A 20,383-nucleotide genomic window follows, 5' to 3' on the forward strand; every position below is an offset into this window, starting at 1 on the left:
ACCTACCGTATACAGGAGCTGTACTATTTGGAGGAGTCAACAGCTTAGATGGAATTTTCACTTATTTTCTGTGGCTATTATTCACTGTCGTGACAATAAAACTCAAAACAAACGTTCTCATTAATATTTCTAGTGTGTCAGTTTTCCTAAATTAAGTCTCGTCCTTGAGATAAACTCCTACAGGGCACTATTAATCACGCGTGTGTATTTATCAAAATTTGTGTGAATTTTTGTTAACTACACGCGAATTATAATTAAATTATTATTTAGATCTTAAAAATATGGAACATATATATACCATAATGTTTACGGCATTATAAATGCTAGAAAAATAAAGAGACATGTCCTACTTTTCAGTACAGTGTGGAGAACATCTATTCATAATTTTGTATTAAGTCTGGTAAATTTATTTTATACAAGAAAGCATATAATACAGTGAAATGTATTCTTTTATTGATAATTTTAGATATATTTTAGAGTATTTATTCTAGTCACACATTATTAAAAGGTTCTCTTCTTCTGTCTAAAGTATTATAATTTATACGATATTTTTCAGTTTATTAATTTGTAATCATGAACTATATTTTGTTCGCGTGTCAAATGCGTAATAGCTTAACAAGTTTTTCTCCAAATGACAGAATGGGAACAATAACTTGAACTTTGAACTAGTAAAATCTATTCCTTTCATAAGCTGACACTTCAACTGCACTTGTCAGCAAGCAATTTAACTTGGTTTATAACATAATCGAAGCTGCACTGTCAAGAATTTTAACTAAATGTGTAAAATATTTTAAATTTTACAAAAAGAGAGAAACTTTTATACATGTTTTCAATTATTTTTTATTAATATTTTTAAGAATTTTTAAAAAAAATTACTTATATTCTCAATTGTTTAAATGCTATTCACTTCCTTCAACTGTTTACGGTTTCTGTATTTCTCTTTGATTTCATTAATTAATGAAGCTACGTAATTCATGACGTAAATATAATGTATTTATTCATTTATTCATCGAAAATTTCTTAAGGTATTGAATTGAAACTGGATTGACTGGTATTTGTAGCAACAAAAGTAAGGAAGTACGACTAAATTTCTAATAAATAATTAGAAATTTTTGTGACAGCTTTTATCTGGAAAACAAATAATTTAATATTTGTAGGTTACAACACAATTAGAATTAATTTTCAATGATTGTTTAGAATATTTTCTGGTTTGACTAATTAAATCAACTGTGTGATTCACGATGTTAAAGGGTTTCATCTCAACCACCGATACTCGAGTGTTAAAACAAATAAGAACACTGAGAATAAGCGTAGACACTTCATTACTTGCTCTTAAAAAAAGTAACCAAAGTAAACAAGAGTCTATTGAAATAATTCTTGTCCTAATCTCTTCCCACTGATCTATTACACCGCAGAAATTTACACTTATTTATTTATTGAACACACCGATTTTCCATTGTATTGTACGGTAGAATAAAGGAAAAATACAGGTAAAAATTATTTTTTACGTTTTCCAATCCGGTCAATATTGAATTAAGTTTCTTGCATAATCGGCCATTATTCTGTAGTGTGTTGATACTCCCTCTTGACAAGTAATATGACCCGCTAAATTAGGCAATCGGTTTTAGTAACAAGTTAAATATATTATAGCAACTTTATTTAGAGGAAAACTAGCAGAAAACGTTTTCTAGTGCTGCATTACACCTAAACAACTTAATAATTATTCTAAATATTTCAAGAATATACGAAAGTTTAATGGTGTTTTTTACATTTCGAAACCGCTGTAATTCGAAGTACAAGTGTTATCGAAGTTAATTCTTGTTAATGAATTGTAGTACAACACCTAGTCTTACTCCTATGTGAAAATCTATGTGATTACCTATGAAAATATTGTTACACGTTTTTAACTTAAGATTTTATAAATCTATTTATAAGACAAGAAGATATTTTTCTCGAAATTACTCTCCCGTATTTAAAATCTCGGTACGAGTAAGCATTGTTTCTAATGGACAGACTATTCGCATTGTGAAAAAAGTTATATGATTTGCATTGTTTCAGTGTCACGAAATTACGTTCCCGGAAATGCGGTATACATTGTATATTAATAATGTAACTAAAAAGAACACGTCACTTAAACACTGGTTTTCTTACAGTTATTGATAAAAAATGTGTTTTATATCAGTTGTAAATGAGGAGTGACAATTGAGCAGTGGTAAAGAAGGGATGATTTTCATTACGTCATAATTGAGTCGATATTTTTCTTATTCTCTCTCACTATTAATTTTTTTTTTTCAATTTAATTTATTTAATGGAAAGTACGAGTGCGTTAATCCTTATTTCTTCTTATTTTAATCCTTATTTTACTGTACAATCAGTAAAAGTTACGACTTATTTCTATTTTTTGAATTGTTTAACACGCTAAATTTAGTTGACTTTAGGAAAAGCAAACAAGATTTAAATTAGTTTTTTTCTTCTATGAATATTTAATTCTAACAATAAATTTAATACAATTAATTCTATATTTAAAAATTGAAATTATGTCATTCTCTGATACTTAGTAAAACTAAAAATTTGGCTATACATTCTATAGTAATAAAATTATTGCTTAAGCATCATCCCTGAGGTTATAGGTCATCCTTGACAGCTAAATTTCCCAGTTATCGCCTCTGACCTCAATATTTTTTTCTTTACTCTTCCCCCCCCAAAAATAATAATAATTTAAATAATTCGTAAATTTTAATAAAAATTACAAGTGAGAATATATAAAAATTTCTAAATTCTGTACGTTCCTTTATCGTTTTTGGGTTATATTTTGACGTTAAACTCGAATTTTTGTGTGTGAAGTGATGGGGATGTATTACAAAAGTTTTCATTCCGTAATTATTACAGCCTTCGGATAAATTTACGAATATTTTTATACGTAAATCGATTGTAAAATCGTATTATTTATATAAATAATTGCTTAAAAAAATAGAAATAATTATAAAATAATACCTGTATTATAGCTTTCTAACGTGGTAGAGATGAGTCTACTTTCATCAAGGACAGAATATAGTAATATAGATTTGTTCCTCATAGAATTTCGCTTAACCTATCAAATAATTTGGCACTTTTTTCCTCCATCCGCGTGCATGTCGCTTTCTGAATACGTTAGAAATTGACAAACCTCGATATAGAGTTTGTCTAAATAGTGCAACTCTCGTATAGCGCCAATGAATGCTTATAACCGAATCATTCTTTTAAAATAAATATTAGAGAATCCTTTGGTATTGTGAATTAATAAATGCACGGTTTTGCATTGTAAGCGACCTTATAACCAAATTATGTGAATTCTAAATCTCAGACTCGAGTCTGTTATTAGATATCGTTCCTGTATCAATTGTTCTTACTGTTTCATAGAGGATAGGAAAATTGTGACAATATTATTGTTAATTGTCTACTTGGACTTTACTTATTAATAAGACTTTATAGTGGTGTTTAAAGATTGGCACAGTAATTAGAGTTTGTTCAGGAAAGAACAAAATTTCTTTATTATATCACCTGTAGTAATAATTTCTGTATAAAGTCCTATTAATAAGTAAAGTCCAAGTAGACAATTAACAACAATATTCGAATTAAGGACAGTAAGGCTTTCACAATTGTTTGTGACAAGATCATTACCTCGTGTCACAAACAATTTTTCTCCAATTCTATAAAATATACTGTAAAACTATAATACATTAATTTCATTGTTTTTATTATAGAAGAATTAAAATTTTACATAAATCGATAAAATAATGTTATATTTACAGATAAAATTATTTACTATTGTAGTATTTCCTTTTATGAAGGAAATACTTAACAAAAATTAACACTGTTTATATTTGAAACCGAAAATTACATGTACACAAGTAAAATTGTATACAAATATACATTTTATGTACAAAAATATACATATGCTTACATACAAAAATAATAAACGTGTAATATGGTCTCCTCATCTAATATCAATAACCAATTTAATTCATACAAGTTAAACTGATGATGAAATTATATTGGTAAACATCATAAGTATGTTTAAATAATAATCTTATACAATATTAATTTACTTTGCGATTAACAAGACACTTTTCCTTATCCCTCTTCCTTAATCCTTATCCTTTCCTTTCCTTATTCTCTTACTCCACTTAATTCTGTACATCCAAATGAATGGAGAGAACTATAATCTTCCTAATTAGCGCTATATATAATTAAAAGTTTATATTAATTTCTCTCATCGTTTTTTGATGGTCATTCTTATTCCGAATTTCGGGCGAAAAATGATGTCACCGGATTCAAAAATCTTATCTCTGTGGTCCAAAGATTTCACTCGAAAATGTCGAATAACATTGGCTAAAATTGTCTTCATCTCCAACATGGCGAATCTTTGACCTGAACAAAGGTGAATACGTCAGAAACGCAGAAAGGACTTAGTCTGGTGTCGCAATTACTCACCTATGCAATTTCGTGGACCGGCAGAGAACGGTATAAAGGCAAAGGGATGACGTTTCTCGCAGTGTTCTGGTAGAAATCGATCCGGATCGAACACTTCGGGATTTTCGAACACCGTTGGGTTATGATGAATCCCATAAATGTTTACTGTAAGAGATGAATTTGCCGGCAAGATATAATCACCTGAAAGGAAATTTAATTGATTTCCATGCAATTTATGCCATAGCTTCAATGTGTAATTACTTTCAAAATGTAATACATACCTACTTTCATATCTGAAGGATTTTTTCTCAATATGAATGGAACCGGAGGATAGATCCTAAGTGTTTCCTGAAATTACTCCTATATTTTAAAAAGTTCTCGAGTACCTGATAATTGAATCAATTTTTGTTTTATTTTCAAAAAGAATAAGAGACCCAAATTTAAAATTGTGATCACTATTTTTCTAGCACTGGATCTACTAACTACTGTTTAAGTATAAAAATAAGTAAAAGTGGCGTAAGTTTACATGATGAAAGTTTATATTATCTGTACTGTATATGGGCACTACTGTCGAATCTGAGGGGACTTAGCTACCTGACAGTCTCTAGTGTTTACAAGTCTGGATTGTTTATACATAAAAAATCTGAGTTGTAATTTTATAAATGGAATCTAATTACAAAAGCTTTTCTGAATACTTTGAGCTGGAGAAAAGCCTAGAAAACATCGGAAATATTCGATCGTCTTTGCCGTAAGATACTATCTAACAAAGTGTCATCCTTGCTCACCTATTGGCTTAGTTTAAAACTAAATGGTTACCTTGATAATACATTCCAGATACTTCATTCTTTTAAGCTCTTCGGACGTAATAGATTTATTCATGTCTTCGCCAAAAATCTCCTGCAGTTCCTGGTACACTCTCTCTTGTATATCGGGATGCAATCCGAGCAGATAAAGAGACCAACTAATTCCCATAGCAGTTGTGTCGTGCCCCTAAAAAGAAAATTGTTCAAACACAAACATTTTTATTTCTAAAGTCGTAAATGAAATTCATTTTACTTCGAACATAAAAGTGTCAACTTCTTCTCTGATATCCTCTTCGTCGAGACTTCCATCCGTTAAATGATGATAAAGTAGTAAATCAAGAAATGCTCGCCTCTTCTTCACCCCTACGACTTCTTTCTCTTCTTGAAAGTTGTCGAGTGTTTGATTGTCTTCCAGTTCTTCGATCAGTTTCTGTTTCTTTTCTCTAATTACCTGAATTGTTTTCATTCTTTGATTACTTTAATGGTTTAACAATAAAAACAAATAAACTTGCCTTTCTGTCGAATTCGTGAACAGTTTCGATGTCTTTGTGAAATTTTTTTCCTAATGGACTCAAGTTGAAAATGGGACTGAACCAATACCAAGGCTTTGTGAACCATTCAGCAAGTGCAAATGTTATTCTGAATTATGAAATAAAATGTGGTTTATAAATTTTTCAATCTTTAAGAAATATTTTAGAATTACATTAAGTATATTTAAAATATAAGATAAAGAGATTTAAAAAAAACTGAATGTGGTTCTGTTGCTTATTGTTACAGTTTTCATTTATAAAGCAATATCTAAACGAAAGTTGTGATAATGCTATTGATTTAATGGTCAAGCTGGGCCACCGAGTGGGAAGCAGTGCTGGGGATGTTAATCCTTCTTGGAGAAAAAATCACAGTAGTTGTTCCAATACTTATTAAACTAACTTTTAAAACTATTTTTTACTAATAAATAAACGTTTTACGTAATTTATTTCTACAAAACCTGTCATTCGTTGTCATCTACTGTAATTACGATTACTCGTAATATTATAATTGAGATCATCGTACAATAGTCGAAAGAGATAGAGATCAACGAAAATATTAATTACGAAGAATTAAGATAACACGTTTACAATATATCTGAATAGAAAGGTTTTATTTAGATTTGTCATTAACCATTTTTTCAACTTACTCATTAATGGCAATGGTGTAATCAGTATCAGATCGATTTTGAGCGTTAATATGCATTCCCATGGCTGAATCTGTAAATAATAATAAAAATAATACACGTAATTTACACCTTTCTTTCTAAGGTTGCCAACATTCAGAGTAGCAAAATTTGAAAATAGAGTGAATAAAGACCAATTTCAGAAAGTGCTGAGCCAAAAAAACATTGACAAATAAATATGAGAATATTTATATTTCTATTGATGATTACGAAGACAATGATACACTCCAATAGACGAGGAAGTTAAAGCGTCAGACTGTTACTGTGAGGAACACCAGAAAAAAGATATTTCATGGGTTCCATTTAGAAATGTCGGGGGCGCCGTACCTCATTATCCTGCTGCCTCCTATCGTGGGAATGGCCGAACTCCCAATGGCTATGATCAAAGCATGTTGTCTTATTGAATGAGCATAGAATGGAGAGAGACAAGTAAAAGAGAATCCCGAAATGTAGAGAAATCTGAGGAGTTTACAATGAAAGGTGCCAAATTTTCATAAGCAAACAAACAAAAGTTTAAAAATAAACATTCTTATATCCTAATTTATTTTTCAAAACATTTTCAAATAGTTTTCGTCTTCCGGACATTTTCTTTAAACAACTGAAATTCCGGACAGTTGACAACCTTATTTCCTACAAGTACACATTGAATAATTCTTACCTCCGATAACATCCAAAGTGCAAACCGTAATCAACTCATCCATAAGAAATTCTTCGTTTTTCTCTTTCTTCTTCAACTTTTCAATTAAAATGTTTGATTGATCGTTGAAAATTCCTTGAAAATCTTTGAGAATTCGAAAATGAAATGCTGGAGTTAATAATTTTCTACGATTTCTCCACTTATCGTTCGAACTGTTTCCATCGAAAACAAATAAATCAATACTTTAATTAATGTGACATATTCAATCGTAGTTTACCTTGTTAGAAGACCCGTCCCCAGCCATGGATGAAGAATATTATAAAGCCAATCTTTGTCGATTACGGTGTAACTCTTCAGTACTTCCTGTGTTAAATAATCAATTGTTAACCTTAAAAAACATGTAAACAGTATGTGTTAAAGCAACTATACCTGAACCACTTCTGGATGAGATAATGTAATGAAATGATAGCCACCCCACGAAATTTTGAGCAATTTCTCTTTCAAGTTTACAATACTTGTAGCACTAATTATTTGAATAATAACTAGAAAATTTATTTAATAAATAAGACATTTACTGATCGTTATTCGTAAAGAAATTTCGTAGATAATAATAAGTTTATATCACAAGATTTAAATAAATATTCTCAAATTATACTTACGAGTGCCACAAAGTTTGCGAAAATCTTGAGCTTTTACTGGACAGAAAATTAGATTCCAAAGAAGGGGCCAACTGGACGCTTTTGGTAATTCGTTTTTTGATTTATTTCTGCTCTTTTTCTTCCATATATAGAGAATTGATAGAAGTATTGCAAATCCCATAATTAATTTCCATTCGTGAACAATTTCCATTTCTAAGACGATCATTTACACCCGCTTCTGTTTTCGATAGAAAATTTGCTTTAAATTATATATGTGAATAATAATTATCTCAATAATCACTTTTATCGAAAAACGTTAAGAAGATAACCCACATTTCAAGGATGTAAACATTAGATGTTGTAATACATCTCTATTTACAATGATAATATTTGCAGTTCTAATTAAATTCACATGTATTTGCTCGAATTTTATTATATCAGTCTGTAATTTGGAATGTATTGAAATATAATCACAACAACAGAAAAATTTTAAATAGAAGTCGATAGCATTTGAAGTTTCTGAAAAGATTTCTGATAATTTCATAATTCTTTTCCACATTTAATTAACGACTTAACATAAATAATTGTTTATGGAATTGTGCTTTTTATGGAAAATATTTTAGTATTTTAAAGATAATATTTATCTGAGATTTTATCGAGCAGTTCAAACCGCTATTGTATCTGATATCGTTTGTTAATTTTGTATTGTATACGTCTAAACGTTGCAGATGTTATCTAATCGAAAATATTGCGAAACAACTCGACTTCAACCCTTTTCATCTTTGATGATACGTTGACAATATAAACATTTTCCTTCTAATAATAATGTATGCAAACATCACTTATCTTCATTAAATATAATTGATTTTATGTGTGTTTGATCATTGAAGATACTTGATGATCAAAAGCAAGTGTATGAAAATGTAATTTGATGTAAATTTACAGTATACTTATAATTATTTTTAGAAAAGAAACATTTGCATTTGTACTTTGTACTCATTTTATCATTCATAATATAAAATCAGTTATGAAGTTCTTAGATAGAGAAGATATTATAATGTATTTTTGTTAAATAACGATATGAATTGTTCGATAAAATCTAAGTTAAATAGTTTTATGATTATTATTCCATAGTGCGTGTTTAAAATAAATTTATAAGCAAAGCTTCGAAGTTATCAGATTTTTTTTGAAAGGGCTCGTTTTTTATTTAACCCACTTAATTAACTGTTGTGTTGTTGATGACATGTTAAATTCTGGACTGCTATAACAAAGTTTACTTCTATGAAACAGAAAGCATGTAAGTTAAAATTAATTGACATGATACAGTCCTTGCCACTAATTAAGCCGAGGATCGTACAGTATTCAAAGGGATGTTCAGCATGTAAGTTGAGTTAACTTACTGCTAGTTCCTGAAATTTCAAAAGCATCGCAATAAATTAATCCTTTATATTGACTTTACTTAATTTAAGGAGACATTTTGGCTAATAAGCTACCTATTGCGATTTAATGGAGCGCGCTTGCAAATAAATGGAAGATGATTGCAGATATTAATTTGGTTTATTTGTTTACGACAACGAGCCACGTGGGCGATCTGACGAAAAAGTGGAGGTAGCTGCCAGGATGTCTTTATTTAGAAACTGACCCTTATTTAGATATTACTACCGTGAAGAAAACTCATGAAACCACGTGGCTAGCCCGTTGGCCAGGAGTGAACCCAACCACTAACACCAACCATAACCACTAACCTAACCTAACTTAACCTAACCTAATCTAACCTAATTTAACCGTACCCAATCTAACCTAATTTAACTTAACCTAACCTAATCTAACCTAATTTAACCGTACCCAATCTAACCTAATTTAACTTAACCTAATCTAACCTAACCAACCAGACAGCCGGATGGCCGAGAAGTCAAGATGGCATACTACCGCTATGGAGACCCAGGATCGAATCCGAACGGGTCGAATAATCCCCAGGAATTTTTCGAGGGGTGGTCCGTTCGGATATGTCGGGCCCCGTCCCTCACCACCCGGTCGCCCCATTGTGGGCATGGCCGAACCTATAATGGGCCTTTTAAAAGAGATCTTCTTAGTGCCCACAGGGCGGAAAGAGTTAAAAAAAACCTAACCAACCATCACCACCAACCACCACTGTTCAGTGGTTTTATGAGCTAGGCTGCTGTTTTTTTCTTTTAACAATTTAAAAAAAATTTTATTTTTTATCGCATAAATGTATTTTACTTGTCACTGTATTAAAACAGGCGATAACTTTTTTCGTTATTTTGCATACAATTCAGATCAGTTATGAGCAACTTTACTAGATACAGATCACAACTAAACACAGTCGGCTTCCAGTTAACCAAAATCATTATTTCCTTATGGACTGGCAGGCTTGCCTGCTGAGTACTAATATTATTAATAGTCTCCAGTACAGCACAATAAGTGCTAAAATAATACACGATAATGGCATGCAAATTAGGTGGTACGCAAAACTTTGACTCGATTTGGCAGTCATAACTTGCTACAAATGTGAGTTGATTCACTCATTAATTTTAATAAACTGTCTGATAAATTGGTAATTTGTGTGCTAAGTAAGGAATATTTTCCAAAATTTTGAAAACTGAACTATTTTGTCAGAATTTATAATATTCTCTAAAAAGTTATTTTTAGATAGTAGCAAAAATTGTAATTTTGAAACTTTTATCTAACTTTTCGATCACGCTAATACGACGTGAAGTATAACAACAGTGTTTACATCAATATCTACACAGTTCATTTTATCTTTTAAAGTGTTTTCGATGCAACTGATTATCGCGATAATTATATTCAAGATAAATAATTTAAAACTGATTGCCTATCGAAAACAGAAACAAAGTGAAAATGGTCGTATTCAATATACAACGTGTTTACGAATGGAAATTAGTTATTGGATTTGCAATATTTCTTTCAATTGTCTATATATGGAAGAAAAAGAGCAGAAATAAATCGGCCAACGAAATACCACAACTCTCCACTTGGGCCTATGTCTGGAATCTGATTTTCTGTCCAGTAAAGGCTCAAGATTTTCGAAAACTTTGCGGTAAATGTAAGTATGAGCATTGATTTGAATGTTGTAATGAACTTTTTAACATTTATAAATTCGCTTTACAAATATCGATTAATAAAACGTAACGCTTTATTTATTCAATGACTTTTCTAGTTATAATTCAAATAATGGGTGCTGTAGTGTATTTCATCCTTGAAAGAGAAAGTAGCAAAAGTTTCTTGGGGTGGCTATCAATATTTTGTGTTATGTCATCCCGAATCGGCTCAGGTATAATTACTTTAACACATATTATTTACGTGTTTTTTAAGGTTAACAATAGATTATTTAACACAGGAAGTACTGAAGAGTTACACCGTAATCAACAAAGATTGGATTTATAATATTCTTCATCCATGGCTGGGGACGGGTCTTCTAACAAGGTAAACTACGATTGAATATGTCACATTAATTAAAGTATTGATTTATTTGTTTTCGATGGAAACAGTTCGAACGATAAGTGGAGAAATCGTAGAAAATTATTAACTCCAGCATTTCATTTTCGAATTCTCGAAGATTTTCAAGGAATTTTCAACGATCAATCAAACATATTAATTGAAAAGTTAAAGAAGAAAGAGGAAAACGAAGAATTTCTTATGGATGAGTTGATTACGGTTTGCACTTTGGATATTATTGGAGGTAAAAATTATTCAGTGTTTACATGTAGGGAAGTGTTGAAATTAAACAGGCTATTTATGAATATATATTAATACTCACAGATTCGGCAATGGGAGTTCATATTAACGCTCAAGACCGATCTGATACTGATTATGTGATTGCCATTAATGAGTAAGTTAAAAAGATTCTTAAAGAGAAATCTGAATGGAACCTTTCTATTCACGTCTGTTTTTAACTTGTTTCCGTAAATTAATAACTTATGAGTTTCTACGGATTTTTTCAATTCTCCCTTAATCAATATTTTCGTTTCTATTTTCATTGATGATTTCAGCTTTACTGCTAAGATTATTCATGATTGAATTAAGTGACGATGCATTGTAGGAAAAAATACTAAAAATGTAAAACATTTTTTGTATTCTTTCCTACGATGCGTTGTCTGTGTTCTGTGTTAACCTGACTTGAAAAAAAATCATAGGACTGTAGTGACTCTATTCGTATAAAATTAATACTATTTATACTTACAGGAAATAGCATCATTAAAACTGCTTTGTTTTAACAAAGAAGCGTTTTATGTATTTTATTTCATAATAAAGAAAAGCTAAAAGGGACCCGCGAAGAGGAAACAATACTAAAAATGTTTTGCATTTTTAGTATTCTTTCCTACGAGTACTCTAACTATTTTCCATTGAACGATGCAATTAAGCATATTAGTGTAGCAGCATCAGACTAGGTGACTATAAGTATTAAATTCATATCATACTTGTTATTACACTTGTGATTATTAAGTCTATCTTTATTGGGCACTATCCAATTCTTTCATATCGACAATAAATGATACTGCTGGCGAAGAAAGAAATTAATTCCTTCTGACTAAACATAAAATTCCTAAGTACCCTTTACGCCCTAGAATGCGGTGCAGGCTAGAGATATCGAAGTACCAATTTGAGAGCGAAGACCGTTAACTTTCCAGTCTTGGCAATAATACCATCGAGAGCTTACATAGTGTTCGAAAAACTAAGTGGTGTCCTTTTGCCTTTTCGCGAGTCTCTTTTGGCTTTTTTTATTACGAAATGATATACGTAAAATGCTTTTTTATTAAAACAAAGCCGTTTTAATAATGTTATTTCCTGTTAGTATAAATAACATTAATTTTATATGAATGGAGTCAATATAATCCTGTGATTTTTTTTTTCGTCAGGTTAACACACAAGCTGTGTTTCTCTCTGATAGTCCTGTTCGGGCCTCAAATTAATTGCATTATCACAACTTTCTTTACAATGTTGTTTTACGAATTAAAACTGTAACAAAATAATATATTTATATTATATTTTAAATATGCTTAACGTAATTACTAAACTCTTCGATGTGGGTTCCTGTCCGTGGTGAGGGGACCTCCCAGAGATGGTTTAGTAACTCTTCTTTACCATCCCTGGGATCTGAACGCCCACCCACGTGTTTGCCGTGCGTGGTGACCCGTATGCCGGAAAGGGGGATCCTGGTAGTTGAGGGGCAACATACCATCCCCAACACACTGCTTTGGCTCTTCGGATAAACGGGAGGCTCAAATCAGGCTCCGTTTGAGTCAATCGGCTGGTCGTTGAGTCATTGTTCACCTCGGCTTGGAGTCAACCGATCGATGCAGACCGGACGGACACATCAGACGATGTGCTTTTCTTGACTGCATTGTGAGGGTATAGCTCCTGGGAAACCCTGATGTGACAGTCTATGGGAGTCTCCCATGTGACAACATCCCCTCGTTGGGCCCCATGGTGGGTGTGGTCACTAGGAGCTGAAATCTTATTTATCAATCATGGATACTAAAAACAATCCAAAAAACTCCAACGAAAAGACAACCAGCCAGCCATCCTACTTAATAGTGCATGCTGCTGGAGAAACACCTTTATCAAAACGTTCCCCTTTTCTGATTCAAAAATTGTTTCAATCTACAGTAGGAAACCTGAAAAAAATACAAAAATTGAGGTCAGGAGATCTGTTTGTAGAAACAATCTCACCCCAACAATCAGCAAAACTTATGGCAATAAAGACCCTCGGAGACATGGAAGTCACTGTCACCCCACACAGAAGTCTAAACTCATCACGTGGGGTGATATCAGAGATTGACCTAATGTCTGAAGACAAATCAGATATTCAGATCGGCCTTTCGGATCAAGGAGTTACTGCAGTCCGACGCATCTCTATTCGTCGAGGAGGCAAGTTAATTCCAACTAAACACCTAATTTTAACATTTAACGAACCGACATTGCCATCTTTCATAACGGCAGGATATCTGCGCTGTCCAGTTCGCCCATACATTCCAAACCCGCTGCGTTGCTTTAAATGCCAGCGGTTTGGACATTCACAAACATCTTGTAGAGGGAAAGGTGTATGCGTTCAGTGTGGAAAAGAAGATTACGAGAGTACCGAATGTACAAGCACTCCATGCTGCGTAAACTGCAAAGAAGCCCATCCTACCTATTCACGGAAATGCCCTGCATGGCAAAGAGAAAAAGAGATTCAACGGGTGAAAATTGTGAATAATATACCTTACCCCGAGGCACGTCGCATGGTCACTTCAAGTGCACCACTGAAACAAAAAACATTTGCTGCTGCTCTGAAATCCACAAAGACATGTGAAGTTCAGACAGACATTTCTGGTTCCCCAAAGGAATCTCTCACTCGCCATGCGAAATGTCTACTGATCCCATCGAAAGATACATCAGAAAAGGAGAACGTAAAACCTAAAACACCACTACCTAAAACAGGGGTAACAACCAGAAATGTGGGTTCTAAAAAGGCAAGTAAGAACCCACTAAATAAACAGAGAGTGAAAGCAGCTCTCTCTAAATCTAAAAAATCAGAGGCTCAATCTATGAGTGAGTTCTCTGATATCTCTGATGAAGAGAATAATATGGAGGTGACACAACCAATGCCACCAAAAGGAAAATCATCTGTGAAGTTAAAGAGGGATACCTTCACAAAAAATGCTGCCTCAACAAACACATAATGGATTACAAAATAATCCAATGGAACTGTCGTGGTTTCCGCAACAACTTCTCTAACGTTAAACACTTGACATCATCTACCACATCTCTTTGCGTGGCACTCCAGGAAACACATCTAAAACCTGGAGAAAAAATTTCTTTAAAAGGATTCGATCTTTACTGTAAAGATGATGATGGCCACACCCGCGCCAGTGGAGGTGTGGCTATACTGGTTTCAAACCGCATCCCATCCTTACCGGTACAAATAACAACAGAGCTGCAAGCTGTGGCAGTCAGAATATCTATGGGCGTAACTGTCACAGTTTGTTCTATATACTTGCCACCAGATGTCAGAGTCAATGAGGATGAACTCGATTCCTTGGTTGAACAGCTGCCAACTCCATTCCTTTTACTGGGTGATTTCAATGGCCACAATCCAATGTGGGGCAGTCCCGACATCAATTGTCGTGGCAGGGCCATTGAGAGATTTATAGGTAATCACCAACTATATTTATTTAATACTGGAGAAGTGACATACTTCCACACCCCAACAAGAACATTTACTGCCACTGATTTATCATTAGCTAGTCCAAATCTGTTTTCAGCGTTTACATGGGAGGTTGGATCTAATCCACTTTCCAGCGACCACTTCCCAATATTTTTAAAATATCGAGGCAGAGAAAGCTGTGAAACAGCCTGTCCACCACGCTGGAAACTCGAAACCGCAGATTGGCCTGCATTTTCCTCTTTGGCTAACATCACTGAGGAAATGGTCAATACTGCTGATATCAATGATGCAGTCAAAGTTGTTACTTGCAGTATTATTCAGGCAGCCGAAAAAACAATGGGGAAAACGTCAACCAGATATCCAAAACATCCAAAATTATGGTGGGATCAGAATTGCGAGGCAGCATTTAAAAAGCAAAAGAAAGCATGGGGGATTTTCAGAAGATACCCCACTGCTGAGAATTTGGTTGCTTTTAAAAAAGCAAAGGCAAATGCCAGAAAAATAAGAAGGCAAAGCCAAAGGGATTCTTGGAGGAAGTATGTATCTAGCATAACATCTTCCACCAGCTCAAAAGCAGTCTGGGATAAAATCCATAAAATTAACGGGAAATATGCTTCTCACTCTCTGTCCATGCTGGAAAATAATGGCACAATAATCAGCGACATAAAAGGTATTGCTGATTTGTTGGGTGAGACATTTTCGTCTTCATTTAGCAGTATTATGTATACAACAAATTTTCAGGCTTATAAAGTCCAAACTGAAAAACAATATCTAAACTTCCACTCTTCATCTAATGAGGAATATAATGTGCCATTCAGCAGAATAGAACTATGTACAGCAATTTCTCGTTCGGGAAATACTGCTGTAGGCCCGGATAAAATCCATTTCAGCATGATTAAAAATCTGTCAAACAATTCCCTCAGTAATCTATTGAATCTGTTTAACAGAATATGGACAGAACATATTTTCCCTGACTCTTGGAGGCTATCAATTATTATTCCCATTCCCAAGCCAGGTAAAGACCGCAAGAATCCCTCTAATTATAGACCAATTTCTCTGACTAGTTGTCTCTGCAAACTTTTCGAGAGAATGGTAAACAGACGTTTGATGTTCCTCCTAGAGGAAAAGAACTACTTTTCAACACATCAGAGTGGATTTCGTAGGAACAGAAGTACCACGGACAATTTAGTAAACCTTGAAACATCTATACGCGAAGCGTTTGTTAGACGACAGCACTTAGTGTCTGTGTTTTTCGATATAGAGAAGGCCTATGATCGCTGCTGGCGATACGGGATACTCCGTGATCTGCACAAATTCGGATTGTGGGGTAATTTGCCAACCTTTATAAAAAACTTCTTGCAGAATCGAAGATTTCAAGTTAGGATTGGCAACACTTTATCTAGGCTTTTCACACAAGAAGAAGGTGTTCCTCAAGGTTGTATTTTAAGTGTGACTCTGTTCCTAATCAAAATTAATAGCATAGCTAAGTGTCTTTCTTCCAGTGTGAAACACTCCTTGTATGTGAATGACTTTCAGATCTGTCAGTCTACTAACATGAGTTTTATTGAAAGACAACTGCAAACCTCTCTAAATTGCATAGACAATTGGTCCAAGACCAATGGTTTTAGTTTTAACGTAGAGAAGACCTCGTGCATCCACTTTTGCCGAAGGCGTGGTTTGCACCTGGAACCTGCAATTTACCTAAATGGGGTTAAAATCCCAATGGTCAACGAAGCAAAATTTTTGGGTGTCGTGTTTGACCATAAATTGACGTTCTTACCACACTTGCGCAATTTGAAGAGTAGATGTTTAAAATCTCTGAACCTTTTAAAGGTATTATGCTGCTCATTCTGGGGAGCAGACAAATGTTCAATGCTCAGAATATATAAAGCCCTTGTTCGCTCTAAGCTTAATTATGGATGTATTGTGTATGGCTCTGCGCGAGAATCTACTCTTCGGATGCTGGATCCAATCCACCATCAAGCATTGCGTTTGTGCACTGGTGCGTTTCGAACTTCTCCTGTCCAAAGTTTGTACGTAGATGCTTATGAGCCTCCACTATCTCTGAGGAGAGAGCAGTTGTCTTTGTTCTATTACATTAAACAGAAATCTCTGGTTAAACCTTCAGTTTATTGTAGAGTATCAGATACTCAGCTGAAAAGATTATTTACAGCTCGCCCAAGTCGTGTCCCTACATTTGACATTAGAATGGAGTATGTAAGCAGCACGATTGACCTGGACACAAGCAACATTTCACAGGCCGAGGTCGATAATATATCACCTTGGTCAACTCCTGTGATAAATGTTGACATTAGCTTAAAGCAGTTTCCTAAGGAATTCACCCTGGACTACATCTATAGGCAGCACTTTGCAGAAATTTAACACCACGACAGGAATTTAATTCCTATTTATACTGATGGATCGAAATCGGTTGATTACGCTGGCTCAGCCTTTGTCTGCCAGGATAAGATCGTGGCAGAACAAATTGCATCGAATTTTTCCATCTTTACTGCAGAGTTGCAGGCTATTTACCTAGCCTTAAAATATGTAATTAGGAAAGGTCATCGTCGCTGTGTTATTTACACTGACTCAGTTAGTGCACTTCAGGCTTTGATCTCACATGAACCTAGTTCTCACTCTATAGTGATTAAAATTCGCAAACTGTTTTGCCATCTTATTGCGAGTAATATTTTTGTAAAATTTTGTTGGGTCCCAGGCCATGTAGGTATAAGAGGGAATGAAGAAGCTGACGCAGCTGCAAAGTCAGCAAGTCCTTCTCAGCATACAATGTTTATTGAAGGAGGTGACTTGAAGCTGGTTCGTTAAAAAACGACTAGCAGAGAGATGGCAAAATGTGTGGAACGAACAAGTCCACAATAAACTTTACGAGATCAAACCTATAATAGAAAATTGGACACACAACAAACAGTATGATAGGAGATCTGAAGTCATTCTTACTCGTCTGAGGATTGGACATACTCGGCTTACTCATCAATACCTTTTGAAGGGTGATGACCAGCCAGTATGCCAGTATTGCATTTGTACTTTAAGTGTTAAACACATACTTTGCAACTGTGTTGCTTTTGATCAGAGTCTCAGACAGCATTTCGAAAATGCAAATTTGAGAGAGATATTGGGCCAGAGGCCAAATCTTGATCAGATACTGAACTTTTTGAAAGTTATAAATATTAATAAAGAGATTTAACTTATTTATTTATTTATTTATTATATAGTTATATTTGTTTTGTTCTGTTTATTTGCACTTGTTTATGTTTTCGTGTTATATTAATATTTTATGATATATATATATTTAGCTTTGTTTAATTTTATCATCTGTGATGGCGCAGCATAGCCTATATGGCTTTTGTGCCAAAAATCTAAAACCAACCAACCAACCAACCAACGTAATTACTAAAGTATTTTTAAAAGTTTGAGAAATGTTTCTGTTACCTGAAACATTTATAATACAGCACACTGTGTTTCATAATTCAGAATAACATCGGCACTTGTTCAATGGTTCGCAAAGCCGTGGTATTGGTTTAGTCCCATTTTTAACTTGAGTCCACTAGGAAAAAAATTTCACAAAGACATCGAAACTGTTCACGAATTCGACAGAAAGGCAAGTTTATTTGTTTTTATTGTTAAATCATTAAAGTAATTGAAGAATAAAAATTGGAAACAATTCAGGTAATTAGGGAAAAGAAACAGAAACTTATCGAAGAACTCGAAGACAATCAAACAATCGACAACTTTCAAGAAGAGAAAGAAGTCGTAGGGGTGAAGAAGAGGCGAGCATTTCTTGATTTACTACTTTATCATCATTTAACGGATGGAAGTCTCAACGAAGAGGATATCAGAGAAGAAGTCGACACTTTCATGCTCGAAGTAAAATGAATTTCATTTACGAATTTAAAAATAAAAAAGTTTGTGTTTCAAGAATTTTATATTTAGGGGCACGACACAACTGCAATGGGAATTAGTTGGTCTCTTTATCTGCTCGGATTGCATCCCGATATACAAGAAAAAGCGTACCAGGAACTGCAGGAAATTTTTGGTGAAGACACGAATAAATCTATTACGTCCGAAGAGCTTAAAAGAATGAAGTATCTGGAATGTATTATCAAGGTAACCATTTAGTTTTAAACTAAACCCTTAGGTGAGCACTTTGTTAGATAGTGTCTTTACAGCAAGGACGATGGAGGATTTTCGATTTTTTCTCGGCCCTTCTCTAGCTCGAAGTATTCAGAAAAGCTTTTGTAATTAGACTCCATTTATAAAATTGCAACTCAGATTTTTTGATGTATAAACAATCGAGACTCGTAAATACCAGAGACTATCAAATAGCAAAGTCCCGTCAAATTCGTCAGTAGTGCCCATATACAATATAGATAATATAAACTTTCATCATGTAAACTTACGCCACTTTTACTTATTTTTATACTTAAACAGTAGTTAGTAGATTTAGTGCTAGAAAAATAGTGATCACAATTTTAAATTTGGCTTTCTTATTCTTTTTGAAAATAAAACAAAAATTGATTCAATTATCAGGTACTCGATAACTTTCTAAAATATAGGAGTAATTTCAGGAAACACTTAGGATCTATCCTCCGGTTCCATTCATATTGAGAAAAAATCCTTCCGATATGAAAGTTGGTATGTATTGCATTTTGAAAGTAATTAAACATTGAAGCTATGACATAAATTGCATCTAAATCAATTAAATTTGCTTTCAGGTGATTATATCTTGCCAGCAAATTCATCTCTCGCAGTAAACATTTATGGGATTCATCATAATCCAACGGTGTTCGAAAATCCCGAGGTGTTCGATCCGGATCGATTTCTATCAGAAAACTGCGAGAAACGTCATCCCTTTGCATTTGTGCCGTTTTCTGCCGGTCCACGCAATTGCATAGGTGAGTACTCGCGACACTAGACAAAGGCCTTTACGTGTTTGTAATTATTTACCTTTGTTCAGGTCAAAGATTTGCCATGATGGAGATGAAGACAGTTTTAGCCAATGTTCTTCGACATTTTCGAGTGAAGTCTTTGGACCATAGAGATAAGATTTTTGAATCCGGTGATGTCATTCTTCGTCCGAAATTCGGTATTAGGATGATTATTAAGAGACGGTGAAAGAAACGATATTCTCCTCTTCTTGTACATATGAAATCTATAAGTGTTTAAAACACTTTGGTTAATGTAACGCTTGGTGCCAAGATGGCGGCTTGTCTCTGATTCCAGCAAGGAAACAGTGGGACGCACGTTCTAACTTAACCTAATCTATTCTAATAAATTAATAAATTATCATAATTATTAGCAACTAAATTATTAAAATAAACCTATTTTGCTCGGTATTTAATGGTTTGCTCGGAAGATTTCCATAGACTTTTGAACGTTTGCTTAATTTATTTTCTTTTTCGAGCAGATTTTCAGCACCCACACCTTTTCTGT

The 20,383-nt window shown here is 33.6% G+C and overlaps 1 protein-coding gene across 1 annotated transcript in view; it reads right to left on the reverse strand.

Annotated features, from left to right (window-relative positions):
* The window catches only part of LOC136982136 (uncharacterized), a 50,366-nt gene that overhangs the window by 12,422 nt on the left and 17,561 nt on the right, over positions 1-20,383 (reverse strand). The window contains exons 5-12 of the mRNA XM_067278560.1: positions 6,433-6,502; positions 5,768-5,894; positions 5,509-5,706; positions 5,269-5,442; positions 4,734-4,800; positions 4,474-4,653; positions 4,259-4,410; positions 2,995-3,091 (exon numbers count right to left, since the gene is read on the reverse strand). Of these exons, the coding sequence (XP_067134661.1) occupies positions 2,995-3,091; positions 4,259-4,410; positions 4,474-4,653; positions 4,734-4,800; positions 5,269-5,442; positions 5,509-5,706; positions 5,768-5,894; positions 6,433-6,502 (1,065 nt within the window). The remainder of the gene's footprint in view (positions 1-2,994; positions 3,092-4,258; positions 4,411-4,473; positions 4,654-4,733; positions 4,801-5,268; positions 5,443-5,508; positions 5,707-5,767; positions 5,895-6,432; positions 6,503-20,383) is intronic.

This window comes from Centruroides vittatus, unplaced genomic scaffold (assembly GCF_030686945.1).
Source record: "Centruroides vittatus isolate TY-2023 unplaced genomic scaffold, ASM3068694v2 contig_811, whole genome shotgun sequence".
NCBI lineage: Eukaryota > Metazoa > Arthropoda > Arachnida > Scorpiones > Buthidae > Centruroides > Centruroides vittatus.